The sequence below is a fragment of the Chiroxiphia lanceolata genome, chromosome Z, assembly GCF_009829145.1.
Source record: "Chiroxiphia lanceolata isolate bChiLan1 chromosome Z, bChiLan1.pri, whole genome shotgun sequence".
NCBI classification, from domain to species: Eukaryota; Metazoa; Chordata; class Aves; order Passeriformes; family Pipridae; genus Chiroxiphia; species Chiroxiphia lanceolata.
The window spans coordinates 68,147,222-68,161,796 of NC_045671.1; the positions used below are offsets into that span (position 1 = coordinate 68,147,222).

Genomic DNA, 14,575 nt, shown 5'->3' on the forward strand with positions numbered 1-14,575 from the left:
CAAAAACTGAGAACAAAAACAAGCCTAGGTCACAGACTTCAGCAGCCAAAGATGCAAATAGGATCAATTCAGTTGTTCCAGCTCCAGCTCATGTGCAGAAAATCCTGATGTTCCCATCACCTGAGGAGGGAGGGCTGTTCCTGACAAATACAGCTTGAAGTTACACCCTCAGGGCAGAAGATGCAATCAGGTTACCACAAACAGGGTCCTGTCCAACTTGTTTAGCAATTAAATGCTCTGCTCCTCTGTCAGCTCTTTCATCAGGCAACTGCTCTTCATTTTGCTCCCAATTTAGATCCTAACTACTCCTTGCAGATCGTGCACCATGTGCCTCTCCTTGCTTTTTCTTTTTCTGAGGTTTTCCATTACTGTCATTGTCAAAAACGAACATGAACCAAAGTTTTATGAATGGAAACACTGCCAGATCTGGCCTCATGATCCCAGAAATTAAAAACAAACAGTATAGCTGACCAATTACATGTAGCAAAAAACCCTCTTTATTTGAAATGAGAAGTCTAGCACAATTCTCTCCCATTTTATACTGGTATCTTTAGCATCTAATTTCAAGCCATCACTTCTAACTTCCTTAAAAGTGGGGTAGAGGAGAGGGGACCAAATCAACCAACAAACCGCGTAACACATGTAACAAGGCAGTGGTGTCTTCGCTTCCTACCTTCCCCACAGATGCAGACTGTTACTAAATAATAATTTTATATGAGGGGCTATCAAGGGCAGCCCTTTCACCCAAGTGAGTTTACAGATAGGAAAAATGATGTTGCTGTTATGTCAGAAGGGCTGTATTTGTTAAGCAGGAGTCTTACAGCTCTCACAGTCATGTCAGCGGTCCAGAACTTGGAAGACCTGGGAACCCTCTGGAGGAAAGCAAGAATCTCTCAGTGCTTTCTTGTTGCAAAGGTTGCTCTCTGACTAGAAACATGAACAAATATTATCCTAGTTAATGGAAAATGATCAATGTAGAAAACTTTGCTTCATTGTCTATCTGCAACTAACTGTATGAGGAACCAGCTGTAACATGAAAATGGTGAGACTTTCAAGTGCTCAGTCCCACATTTGGAGCCAGGATTTCAAGAGCAGTCAGCCCTTAGTGGCTGCCTGCTTTCTACTGCCACCCAAGCAGTTTTGAAGACTACCTTTGAAGATGTCATCCATTTGGATGCTCAGATAGGAAGAGTGCTGTGACAAGGTTTGGCCACAGGTAAGTCATGTGGGGAGATAATTCTCAAATCAAGAACAGACAACAGGTAGAATAATCCACAAAGTGTCCCCGTAGTGGAGAAGCAAAACCAGAGAGGGTCTTGGCTAGGAAGTGGTGGACAGTGTTTACATAGGTCCACACAGAGGGTAGACATAGGTCCAAACTCTTTGTGTTCAAGCTTAAACCAATCTGTGAGAAATACAGCCTGGACATCACCTCAGTACACCAAAGCAAGTGCATTCCACAGTACAGGCCAAAGTCTGCTCATTTTCTGAGCCAACATCAAACTAATATTTGTGACACTACAGCTGAAGCCAACAGCAAAGCTGCACTGGTTTTAGTCTGGAGCACTAATGCTTCCAATACAACAAACATGTAAGCATGTGCATAACTTGAAAGGAACATCTGGGAGGTCTGAGGGACTGACTTCAGTCCTGAAAGTCAGTGGTGGTAGATTCTATATAGCTACAAAATCTTCTGTCTTCTACAAGTCCAGATACTGTTAGAAATGAGACCTGAATCCTTACAGGGTATTACAACAAGAGGCACTACCCATGAGAGAAGATGGGTGGAAGAACAAGTCTTTAAGAAAAACTAGGATAGAAAGAGCATGAAAGGAAAAATGAACACTATGGCCCTGACATGGAGACACACTAATCTTTCCATACTCCCTAAAGTTGCACAGAATTTAGAACAAGATTGACAAGGCAGTAAAGTATTTCAAAAATAGTGTACCCATCACTGTGCACTGTACAGAAATGATACTTTCATGACTTAGCAATGTGGGTAGCCAGCGTGAGTGAGCAAGAACAGAGACATCTGGCTGGTAAAATAAGAGTCATTAAAAAAAAGATAAAGAGAAAACTGATACATAAAAAGCCCCATGACAGACAGTGTTGGCTGTTGGGAGTATTTTCTTTATTTTTTACTGTTCTCACTTCACAAGGAGAAGAAGGAAGCTGATAGCTTGGGTTTGTCTGGACTTTGCAGTTGCTGAGCATCGTGAAACCCAGGGAGGCAACAGTAAACTGTTCCAGACCTTCACCTGCAATAACATACATCAACAAGGCCTTGCTCAAAGCATGGATCAAAAGAGGAAGGTAGCTAATAACAACATATTGCTTGGAAGTGGCTTGGGAGTCCTCCTCACCAGGTAGTACAATCAGGTTGAACGTGAAGGAAAGAGCAGATCCTACGCAGAAACAAACTGAAACCACTAAGCTTGCTCCTCTGCCAAGTAAATAATTCCTCTCTGACTCTGCTGTAGGATAAAAAGCATCCCTCTAAATGGCATCCAGAGGGATCTGGACAAGCTTGAGAAGTGGGCCCATGGGAAACTCTCAAAGTTGTAAAAGACCAACAGAAGGTGCTGCAGCTGGGTTGGGGCAACCCCTGGTATCAGCACAGGCTGGGGATGAACAGATTGAGAGCAGCCCTGCTGACAAGGACCCGGGGGTGCTGGTGGGTGAGAGGCTGGACATGACCCAGCAATGGGCACTCACAGCCCAGAAAGTCAACTGTGTCCTGGACTGCATCCAAAGCTGCATGGCAAGCAGGTTGAGGGAGGGGATTCTGTCCTTCTAGTCTGCTCTGGTGAGGCCCCACCTGAAGCACTGCATCCAGCTCTGGGGTCCTCAGCACAGCAGAGGACACACAGTGACAGATACTGTTCCCTGGAGTATTTAGTTCTGAGAGGAATACCCCAACACATGGACAACACCAAGGTCACTCTACTTGCCTGGTGTGATACTGCATGAACAACGGTGCTGAACTCCATCTGGTTTGCAAACACAAAGGCACTAGGACCAGCACCCACACTAGCCTGTGAAGCTCCCTGCAGAAAACTGTGCTGTGCTGCCCTTCACCTGGTATCAAAGGAAGGGAAAAAAATCCAAAACAAAAAAATACTTTTCCCAATGTAGAGGGCCCAATAACTGTGGGCATTTAAATATCCACTGTGATACTTTTATGATCAGCACTTACTTCTCAGCACTACTCACTGCACCCCTGCCTTCCCCAAGAGACCACACCTTTCTTTTTAACTTGTTATTTATTACAAAAACTGAGCCCCAGCCTGTCCTGGGCTCCTGCCTCCTCTCAGGGGCAGAGAGCATACATCCAAAGGTCCAGTGTTTCTGAGGGTGGAGGCTGCCCAAGGAAGAGAACAGAGGTCTCCCCAGGAAGGCCCAAATGAATTTACTATATGGACTGAACTCCTATGCTAGCAAACTCCCCTGAGGACTGAAGCAAAGACACAGGTGGCAGGGAGCAAGTGAATCACTGGGTAGAAAGCACCCCACACCCCAGGCCGTGCTCTTGCTGCTGCGATATCCACCTGAGCAGCCAGCCTGGCACCCTGCACACCTGTGATATCCACCTGAGCAGCCTGGCACCCTGCACACCACTCTGCCTCACCTGGGAGAAGTTCAGACCGTTGAGCAGGTGGCACTGCTCTTCTACTTTCTCCACAGCACCCGTTTGCTTCCGCAGCCGCTCCGCTTCCTGGGCCAGGTACAGATCCAGGACGGGCACACCCCGTGACTTGATGTCTGCCTCTGTCAGAGAGTTCACCATCAGCATCGCCCAGACTGGCCTCTTCCTCTCCCAGTTGCCAGCAATGGCGTTGAAGAGATAGTCTGCATACAGCCCTTTGCCCCGCTGGTCTGGGGTAATCCAGGATGGCATCATGAGCTTGACATACTCCAGGTGCCGCTTGAGTCGGTGGTAAATGTCACGCGGCAGCACATCCTGGAGGTTCTCCCCCTGTGGCAGGAGCTGGCAGCTGGTGAGAGCTGAGATGGTGTAGGGGTCAGTGAGGTCCAGCTCAAAGTACACGATGTGGCTCTGCTGGAAGGCTTTTTTGGAGTTCTCTGGGACAAAATCCCAGACACGTGTGTATGGGACATGAATGGTGCCAAAGAAATAGGACGGGGGATCTTTCTTGATGGTCCACAGGAAGGAGTTCAGCTCATTTTGCTGTGAGAGAGGGAGACACAGATGAGTAAGTACACACTTACACAAGGCCACTGCAGTACAGGTTTAAGGTGCCAAGCTAGCAGGTCACCTGGCCCAGCAGCTTGCCAGCACTGACTTTTCTTAAAGTGGCTTCACTCACACAGAGTCCCCTTTGACCATCCTTTTGCTCATGTCTTGAGGTCAAAATTTGATTTTCATTGAATAAAAACATGAGAAGATTGGCCATGGCTTTCTCCTCCTGAATGGTAACACTGGGTCTTCTTGACAGTGACATCACCTGATACATCACCCAGGTATCTACCAAAACCAGCAGCAGAGCACAGCCCTAGCACATCATCTCCAGGCAGGAAGCTTATCCAAATTCTGCCTTTTATTGAGTCAAAAGTTGGCATCACTTTGGTGAAGCGGAGCAGGACAGCAGGGTTTCTATCGCCTTCGCCTCAGCACAGCAAGGCATCTGTCATCAAAGAAACTGTTGTGACATTCAGTCAGAGGGTCATGCAGCATCTTGGGAGAACTGTCCTCTTTGAGTGTACTGGTTGTGGTTGAGGTGGAGTGAATTTACTTCACAGTGTCTATATGGGGCTATGTTTCGGATTTGTGCTGAAAAAGGTGTTGATAACATAGAGATGTTTCTGTTACTGCTGAGCAGGGCTTACACAGCATGAGCAGGGCTTACACAGCATGAGCAGGGCTTACACAGCATGAGCAGGGCTTACACAGCACGAAGGCCTTTTCTACCTGTCCTAAGACTCTACCAGTAAGGATGTTGGGGATGCACAAGAAATTGGAAGGGGATACAGCCAGGACAGTTGACCCCAACTGACCAAAGTGATATTCCATATCATACGGCACCATGCTCGGCACAAAAAGCTGGGGGAAGAGTAAGGAAGTGAGGACACTCAGAGTGATGGGTTTTGTCTTCCCAAGTAACTGCCACATACGATAGAGCCCAGCTTTCCTGGAGATGGCTGCATACCTGCCTATCAAAGGGAAGTGGTGAGTGAATTCCTTGATTTGCTTTGCTTGTGTGCATGGCTTTTGCTTTACCTACTGAACTGTCCATCGCAATCCAAGAGTGTTCCCACTTCTACCTTTCCAGCACGCTCCTGCATCCCATGGAGGAGGAATTCAGTGCATGGCTGCGTGGTACCTGGTTGCCAGGTGGTGTTAAACTACAACAGCGAGACATTAAGAAAATGAGTAACACAAAACACAGCTGGTAGGCAGACTTGCCAGAGCAGGTGGAAATCCAGTTTTACAGGGACATAGCACATGGCAGATAGACACATAGTCAAGACCCTTCACAGCCCAGTTCTCCTTCTTAAGAGGAGCAGAGGAGGGCTGTTCTGCTGAAAAAGGTCCCTCACAGCATCACCAGGAACACCTCGGTACAGGCCTGTGGTGTTCCCGCAAGACAGAAGAGCAGATGGGACAAAATGGATCCTGCTTAAATCCTTCCAACTCACTTTACACCAGCACTAGGCACAACCTTCCTCACCCACAGCATGCATGAACCCCACTGGTCAGCAGTACTTACTGGAGCAATGGATACAAACAGTTTCTGTCTGCGCAGACAGGAAGAGGTAGCCTTTGCATGTCTAAGTAAGAGAACAGGCTTCCAGATGCACTCAAACATCTGGTCAGCTGTGAGCCAGCAGATAACTTTAACCTCAGCACTGGGGCTAACTGTGCATGTATGCTGATCCAAGAAGCCTGCCTGACTGCCAAATGCAGAACAGGCTGCTTGGAGGAATTTATTGGAAGCACATTGACTATAAATTTCTGACAGTAAAGCCACAGGGTCAGAAAGGTTAATCTTACAGGCTGCTCTGCAATGGCTTATCCCAGACAACCTTCTCCAGCAGCTCTCTACATCAAACCTAGGCCATGGGTCAGGCAGCACTTCAGAGAAGTGCTACCACCAGTCCAGCTTACCAGCATGCACCACAGAATCATAGAATATCCACAGCTGAAATGGACCCACAGGGGTCATTGAGTCCAACTCCTAGGGCTATACAGGAAAAAAAAAAAAAAAAAAAATCACACCATGTGCATTGTCCACACCAAATATATTGCAAAGGGCTCCTCTGACTCTTCCACAGTGTTCAAGAGTCTGAAGGATACTTCAGATCCTGGTAACACCATGCTACAACTCTATATCATATAGGACAATCCTGACACCTGAATTACAGACCATAAAAACCCTCCTGAAGACCATGGGAAGAAGGGAGAACAAACAGGAAGAGCACCAAGAGCTGAAGAAGATACAGGGCAACAGCTGAATACAAATCTGACATAGACCTGGGAAGAACACAGGAAAATGAATGTGGAAAGTAAAACAAGAGAGAAAACAAAACAGGGTTCCCCCTGTCATTAGTCAGAAGGGAAAAATGAAGGGATTCACCACTGTGGAGGGAAATGAACTGAAAGTAGTGGTCAGCCAGCAAGAAGGAAGGACCAGAAGTTCTGCTTTCTATCTAATACAAGGGTAAAGACAGAAGAGGCAGCTGGGGTAGGCAAGGGGTTAGGAGGTCAACACTTCTCTTCACACAAGTCTGATCACGTATCTGGGAGTGCGCAAGAACAACCACAACTGCAAGGAATTTTGAAGAACAAGTGGTCACCAGCCAGCTTAAAACTTCAACCCAGCTCCTCAATAAACCCAACTGGATGGCTCAGGCAAGTACCAGATGAATGGTACTAGACTTTAACAGGGATCATCAGTGTTGCTCTGGACTGCTGCACACAGCCTAGCTAGAAAGGCTTTTGGCAGTACACTCCTTATTTGCTCTGCATAGCCCTCCCACTTTCATAATTGGATACTGAGAGCAGAGTAATACTGCCAGCTATTAGTGGTACCACTGAAGAAATCACACAGGCCATCAGGCACAGAGTAAAGCCTTCCTTCAAAGGGCCTGTAGCACAAGCAGAAAAAAGCAGGCTGAGACCTAGCAAAAATTTTCACACAGTCCTTAAGACTGAGACCTTACAAAGCAGAGCAGCTGGACACTCTTGCTGGCACTTCCATTTCAACAAGAGCAATCACGAACTTGGAAATGACCCCAAACACCATTCAGACCTGCCTTCTCAGAATAGCTTGGAGCCAGCATGAGAGCACAGGGAACCCTCAGTTTTCCACCATTGGTGGGGAACTTCTCCAGACCCTGCAGAGTCAGTTTCTGGGCACCAGCAGCTCAGTATCATCACTAAGTGATGGTACAAGGGGAGCTCACAAAGCCCACTCTGCCTCCAAAAGGCTGGGCAGGACATGGTAATGCCTCACACTCCTTTGGCATCTCCTTTTTCTTCAGAAGGTGGAGACTGGAGTCCCAGCACTGCTCTGTGTCCATGCCAGACCCCTGCAAACACCCTGCTACTGCTCTGCATGAGAGGGGATGGGTCAAAGTCCTTGGTGTGCCTGAGCAAGTCTGCCTTCCCCTGCTGTACCTTTGTGCACTCTCACGTCCCTGCCCTCCTCCTGGAGCTCTCACATGTGTCACTGCAGCTTCAGCAAGGGAAAAGCAAGGATATAATCTCTCCCCAATACCGTAAAAGGGAAGCTGTTAAACAGTGCTCTAGGTGGCTGTGAGATAGCACAGGAGCAGTGCCAAGGCTTGTTCAGCATTGCACCATATACCATCACTGGCAGCACCTCGCTTGCCTGAGAGCATGCAGTAGATAAAGGTGCTACAACCTGATTTTCCCTTGTTGTGGGATCCTTTAACACAGCTGTTACATCAAAAAAGGGTGCTTTAAAACCAACATAAATTACAGTCGAAGTGGTGTCCTGGAGGCTTAAGAGAGCTGGGCTGTACACTTGAGGGATTTCAGTTTCAGCAGCATAACAAAAAGGTTCACGAATAGATCAAGATGTATATTTCTGTCTCCACTCTTCAATTTACTGGTAGTACTCATGATGGGAAAAACCACGAGCAAATGGAAAGAGTGGCAGCCCCACAAGAGAACACAGCTTGCTCCCACAACAAGATCCATCTAAAAACTAAATTCAAGGCAGAAGACTGTAGTGATGCGGGGAATGAGGGCTCAGAGGGAAAGAAAATCTGCTGTCCAAAGAATGAGGAGCTGGATGTGAACTCCAGACGTGGAAAACCTACACTCGGTCTGCTTCTTTCTACATCAGTTTTACTTTCTTCCATCTCATCTGTGTTGACTGTGTTTCAAAGCACTGTGCGGGCAGATGCACTCTGTGGCTTCAGGGACTTTTAGGATCCCTAATCTTAATACTCACCACTTGGCCTCACAGCTATTCTTTCTTCCAAATCTCAGCCCAGAAATGCACTGTTTCTTAATCTACAATATTCTCTTACCTTTTTTTTTTCTTTTTTTTGCTTGCTGCAGAAGACAGAGCATGTGGCATGCAATATCTCACCCAGGCAGACAGCCCTATAACCCTCCCTATATGGCTTTCTCCCTCTCTCTTATCTATCCTGACGTCATATCCTGTCATATTCATTTATAACTAATTGAGGCAAAAACTGTGATTTTACTAACCACATTAAGTGCCCATGCAACTACAGTAATGCACACAAAAATGCTAGGCACATTTTAGTAGTCTTGAGCTTTTGCCCACCTGCATTACTGACACTTTCAAACTCAGCCTAAGACTCTAAGCAGAACTCACTTAGCAATAAACACTGCGCTGGCTACAGCTACTGAAAGAACACGTTTGGTCTCCATTTGCCAGAAGTGAAAAATAAAAACAAAATTTTTAACTAAAAAGCCACAGGTAGAGATGACTTGCTCTGCTGAAGTGCATATATGGGGAAAAGTAGCCATAAAAATTAATTGGCCTTCCATCAGGAACAACACATCCTAAAAAAACTAACCCACTACAACTACAAGCATTCCACTGTTAATCCCTAAGTTCTGGCTTCAGTTTTTCCTGTACACTCCAATGTTAAGCAAAAAGAAAGCACTACCAGACCACATTACTTAGTAACTGGCATATAACCCAAAAAGATTTTAGCATACTTTATTTTAGATTAATTGTTCTTAATGTCTTTCTTTTTTTCCTATTAAAAAAAAAAAAAAGAATGGTGGGACACATTATTGCTTGTAGTTTTAACTATAATTTGGAGTGATGATGAGAAAGCTCTCTTAAATATTTTATGTTCATTCCTTAAAATAATTTCTTTCTTTTAGGTGCCAATGTGCATATTTTTTTCATGACAGAAACTTTAGGCAACCTAACAAAAAGAAGAAACTTTGGGCAACCTAACAAAAAGAAGAAACCTGTAGTCTAGAGAGGTAAGAAAAGAAAATCCATAAAGAACTAAAATAAAACCAAACAAAAAGCCATGCCCGATGATGGAGGAACAAGAGAATATATTTTTTCCTAAGAGGTTGGATGTAAATGTTCGTAAAGATAAACTTAACAGCTTTGTAAATAAGGCAGATGCTGCCATACCTAGAGAGTGTAGCTACTACCACTGTCCTAATGACCCTAGGAAACAGCCTGCCAATTCCACAACTACAGGTGGTCTCATGTTTTAATGACAGAGTAATCAGCAGATAATGAGATATCATTAACACATTTCACCAGCAGTTTTGCTAGTAACTGGCAGAAGTCCAGTCAACATCTCCTGAGCAAAACTCCCTGCTTGTCCCACCAAATGTGTGAAATTTCCACAACTATGACTTCTGCTGCTCAGGCTTTCAGGGGCTGTCCCCTTCGTCCTTGTTCTCAGTAGCTCCTTGCAGTAGTTTCACAGCAGCTCACAGGTTTTTGCACTTCACGCCCTCAAGGGGAAGGAGGCACCCACTCCAGATGCTTGACCTGTCTTTATGGCAGTGTCACAGCTGGCCACTTATAAATCCAGTTGACAAACTGGTTCCAGAGACAAGCAAATTTTAAAGACACTATCCCACAAGGTAGGGTTAAGCTCTGTTTAACTCAAGCTAGGCAGACACCTCCAGTGAAGCACGTGTAGCTTGGCATATGGTTGAATCAGCAATTCCCTAACCCCTAGAAGAAGATATCCTGGGGAACTGGCAAGCTCAGTTGAAGGCAGCAAGGCCCCAAGACCAGGTGCAAGTGAGAGGGAGGAGAAAAATCACGGAACAGACCTTCAGAGTTGCAAAACTTCTCACACCTACCCTGCACTGAGTCTGCTGTGGCTTTGGCACCTCCCCAGTGCAGCAGATCTGCACTTACTTCTGAGGGCATCCAGTCTCTGTAACAGCTCTACTGGAGGAGTTAACCCTGCCTGGGAAGGATAGTGAGCACAAGTGGTGGCCCACATGTCCCAGAATCACCTCGGGTCCAAGCAGATGCCAACAGACAGCACAGACGGTCCGTTAACACAAAGTTCAAGAAGGCTTTTCCTTCATGATTTTTGATACTTTCATCTCAGAAGCTTCAGCAAGAACGGCTTTTCCTCGGTGTCTGATTTTTCATGGAAATGACAGGCACCCTGTTCACGAACTTTGCACTGGTCGTAGTATCACCCCTAACCTGCAGCACTGACCCTCAGCTGTGTTAAGCACCCATCGGAGCTAGGTCAGCCCATGCTGCGCCTGATTACTGCAGTCAAGCTGATGAGGTTAGAAGATGATCAAAACCTAACACAATTTGTAACCGCGTTTTCACGACCTTTTCATGGTCCGAACCTGCTCCAGCACCTTGGCGTTCGGAAGTAGGTCTAGAGGGTAGCCCTGTGAGGGATGCTGGCAGCAACTCACTCCGGGCCAGTCCGTCCTGTGGCGAACGGCGCAGCTCGTCCTACTTAGCACAGGCAAAAGATCCTCCTGGGCTTCACCCCGGGGGTCACGCTCTTCCATCAGCACTCAGGCGGTGGTCGTCCCACCTGGCGCACAGCCCCGGAAAGCCACCTCCCTCCCTCCGCTCCTCGGTGCCGCTCCCGGGCAGCGGCCGCCGGAGATCCTCGCCCCGCGCCCTCCTGAGATCGGGCAGAGCTGCGGCCGACACGGCCCCGCACACCCCGCGCTGCCGCCACCGCCCCCCGAGGGCCGCAGACCCGCGTCCCCAGGGCACCCCGGCCGCCAGGGCACCCCGGCCGGCACTTACCTTCCTGCGGAGCGGGCAGGCGGCGCGGCCGTGCCGGGCTGTGGCCAGCAGGAGGAGGGAGCCCTGCAGCAGCAGCAGCAGCAGCAGCAGCGGCAGCTGCAGCAGCAAAGACATCCCGCCGGGGCGCACCATCGCCGCCCTGCGCGCAGCCTGTGGACCGCGTCCCCCTACGGTTTCTGTTCTTCCCCCTTTTTCCTGCCTCCACATCTCCCGTTTTCCTTCTTCTCTCTCTCTTTTTTCTTTTTTTTTTTTTTTAAACTTAATTTGACTTTTTTTGCCTGGTTTTTTTTTTCCCCTCCCCCCTCCCGCTCGCTCTTTATTTAGTTTGCTGGGGGTTTCTTTGGCCAGGCGATCCAATTCCAGAGCCCTGGCAGGAGCGGCCCCGTCCCCCCAACCGAGCCCTCTAGTCGCTGCCCCCTCCTCTTAAAGGATCCCGGGCGGGGGAGGAAGGGGAGGGCGCGGGCCCCGCCGCCCCGGGGGCGGGCGATGGAGCGGCAGCGGGGGTCCCGCAGCCTCCGGCCAGAGCCACGCATCGCGGGGACATCCCGCCTGGCCCCGGGGGCCGCGGCGGCTGCGACCTCCGCCCCGCAACCCTCGACGAACGCGCTGCGCCCGGGCCCGCCGGGAGCGCCCGGCCCCGGCCCTGCCCCGGCCCTGCCCGCCGGTCTCTGCCCATCCTGCGGCTCTGCTGAAGTGAACACAAAACGGAATGTGGTGGTTCTTCACGGGCCTCTTCGCCGGCGTGAGCTGTTCTGACTCGTTCTTGTTTCGGGGTGGGTGTTGCAAAACTGTGTGTCCAGGGTGCTCTGCACAAGCGGTGTTCACAGGATCACAGAATGTTCCGACTTGGAAGGGACCCACGAGGATCAAGCTCTTAAGTGAATGGCTCTTACAGAGATTGAAACCGTCACCTTGGCGTCGTCAGCACCATGCTCTGTGATCCTTTTATGATCAAAAATACGCTAAAAAAAATCACTGTCTCAAATAGTGAAATTCAGCCGGTTTTGCTGAGGAAACTGTTATTTAAGTCATCACAGAGGTACCTCTTGCTATTAAGTACAGTCTTAAAAATACTGGGAAAAGCCAAATATATATCAGTTTTTAGTCCAATGCAAACTAAAAGAATGAGCTTTCATAGGTCTCAAAATATTCAATAGGGTCTTCCTGATAATTTTATTATGGATATTAATTAATTCACATATAGCAAAAATTAGCACTTTTAAGGCTTAAACTAGGTCAACCTTCAAAGTTAGAACACTAACACAGTGGCTCACTAAGGTGTATGGTGCTACTGTATGGAACACTGCCTCCTGTATTATCCCAAGTCGTTTTAATTCAGTACTTCCAAACACTGACGCCAAAATCTGTTGAAGCCTTAAACAGAGACAGTAGAGGTCAAATGAAAGGGAAAAGGTTATGAATCAGCATCTGCTACCTAATTAGAAGAATAAGGTGTTGCTTTTATGGAGACCTTTCTGCACAATACATTTCTCCATCTGTTCTATTTTATATATATATAAATATAATATGTATTAGTAATATATACTATTATAATAGTAATATATATTATATATTATATATCTGTAAAAGATACTATTTAGTAATAGGGGGTTTACCATTTCTACTTAGTAGTCATCATTACACTCATTGTCCTGTGGGAATGAATGAGGTTGCTTCTGGATTTTTTTTTTAATCACTGGTGGTTCTGACCTACTCTTGGGCTGGGTACACAGAATGAACGAAGATGGTCTTAAAAGACCACTATGATTTCTTTATGATGTGGGCCATTCCTTCTGAAACCGTGCACTAAGCAACAGGCAAGCTGCAGACCAAGTGTTTCAGGCTATTTGCAGACTCAGATAGCCATTGTTACTTTGACTTTCCCATATTCCTACTCTTAAACAAGTCCTTTTCAACCCCAGAGATCCAGATATTTGTCCCCATGGTTAAATTCTGATTCAGAGCAAATGGCAAACTTCCCACAAACTCAAAGAAAGAAAAGGTGCAGTTCTTTAATTTTGCCTAGTTTTTTTGGTGGAAAGCAAGTCTTTCCAGTAGGCAGGCAGAGCCAAAACCCTTCACTGTTTTGCCTTCTCTTATGTGCATTACCATATTTCTTAATGCTGTGTATTTTGATGAGAAGAATGATACTGGAAATACATGAAATGCATTTTCTTTTGTTAGGTAATGCTGACCATTTAGAGCAAAAGGCACTACCTGACTAAGAGCATGGCAATATTATGCAATATATAGTAGTTACAGTCCCTGATTATTTTAATTTAATTTTTATTCCTTTTTTTTTTTTTTTTTTACAGCAGGGAAAAGCAGTACCTTCATTTTGCCAGAAATCCAAGTATTCCTATACCAATCCGAGCAAGAAGTGTTTTTTCATCATCCTCTTAAAAAAAAAAGGAACCCTCATTCAACACTGGGTGTTCAAATGTGAGTTTGCCTAACAGTCATAGACAGTTAAGCAGCTTTTACAAACATCACTCTTAGCAACCAGGTATAAAACAGTGACAACATATTCTCTACCCTGAAATACGGTGAGCTGGACCCCCATTTTGTCATATGTATTTCTGGGCATGGAAGCCAGGTAGCATTCATACAACACGTATATCAATCTATAGAGAATAAGAATAAATTTTTCATGGTGGAGAGATGTGCTGCCAGACCAACCAGGTACGTTCTGTGTGACCATTTGGTTTGCTTTTGATTCTAAATTAGCAAAATATATAACAACAACAACTGAAACACAGCTTGCAGGCATACAGGCAATGCAGGTTAACATGGTGCTTGGCCTTGTTTTTGAATTTGTGGGAAAGGCTTTCTTTGTGATGAATTGATAGTGGGAAATAGGGAATAAGGAAGGACAGAGGGAATGTTTAAAAGAGACTTCCAAAGTAATTTTTATTTTCACTGCTGCATTTCAGTAGAAAGCCACACCCTAGACCTATTGTCATAAACCCAAGAGATAAAACCAACATCTTTATTTAATTAATTTCTGTCTCTAAAATGACCAGGATTTGTTTATCCCCATCCTTTGTGAAATGATTCAACAGGACTTCAACCATGTGCTTATGTAGATTGCAGAGAAAGGGTAAACTGAGGTATGCACTCAAATTCTTTCCTTAATCTGGGCCTTAGACCACAGAGAGTCTGTGGGCTGAGTTATCTGGTTGGTAGTTAATTCAGGGTAACTGAAGCAGTCATGTCTCTTACAGTAGCAGAGTTTAAGCAGCTACTTTAAGCAGCTGTCATGCACAGGCAGTTGCTCACACTCACATCCCACACTTTAAGTTTGCCTACAAGTGGGGCCAAGCAGTGACCTG

The 14,575-nt window shown here is 46.4% G+C and overlaps 1 protein-coding gene across 1 annotated transcript in view; it reads right to left on the reverse strand.

Annotated features, from left to right (window-relative positions):
• LOC116781112 (metalloprotease TIKI1-like) overlaps positions 1 to 11,450 on the reverse strand; it is a 66,926-nt gene extending 55,476 nt beyond the window's left edge. Inside the window, exons 1-3 of the mRNA XM_032676714.1 lie at positions 11,443 to 11,450; positions 11,244 to 11,322; positions 3,632 to 4,192 (exon numbers count right to left, since the gene is read on the reverse strand). Of these exons, the coding sequence (XP_032532605.1) occupies positions 3,632 to 4,192; positions 11,244 to 11,322; positions 11,443 to 11,450 (648 nt within the window). The remainder of the gene's footprint in view (positions 1 to 3,631; positions 4,193 to 11,243; positions 11,323 to 11,442) is intronic.
• Positions 11,451 to 14,575: the final 3,125 nt, after the last annotated feature.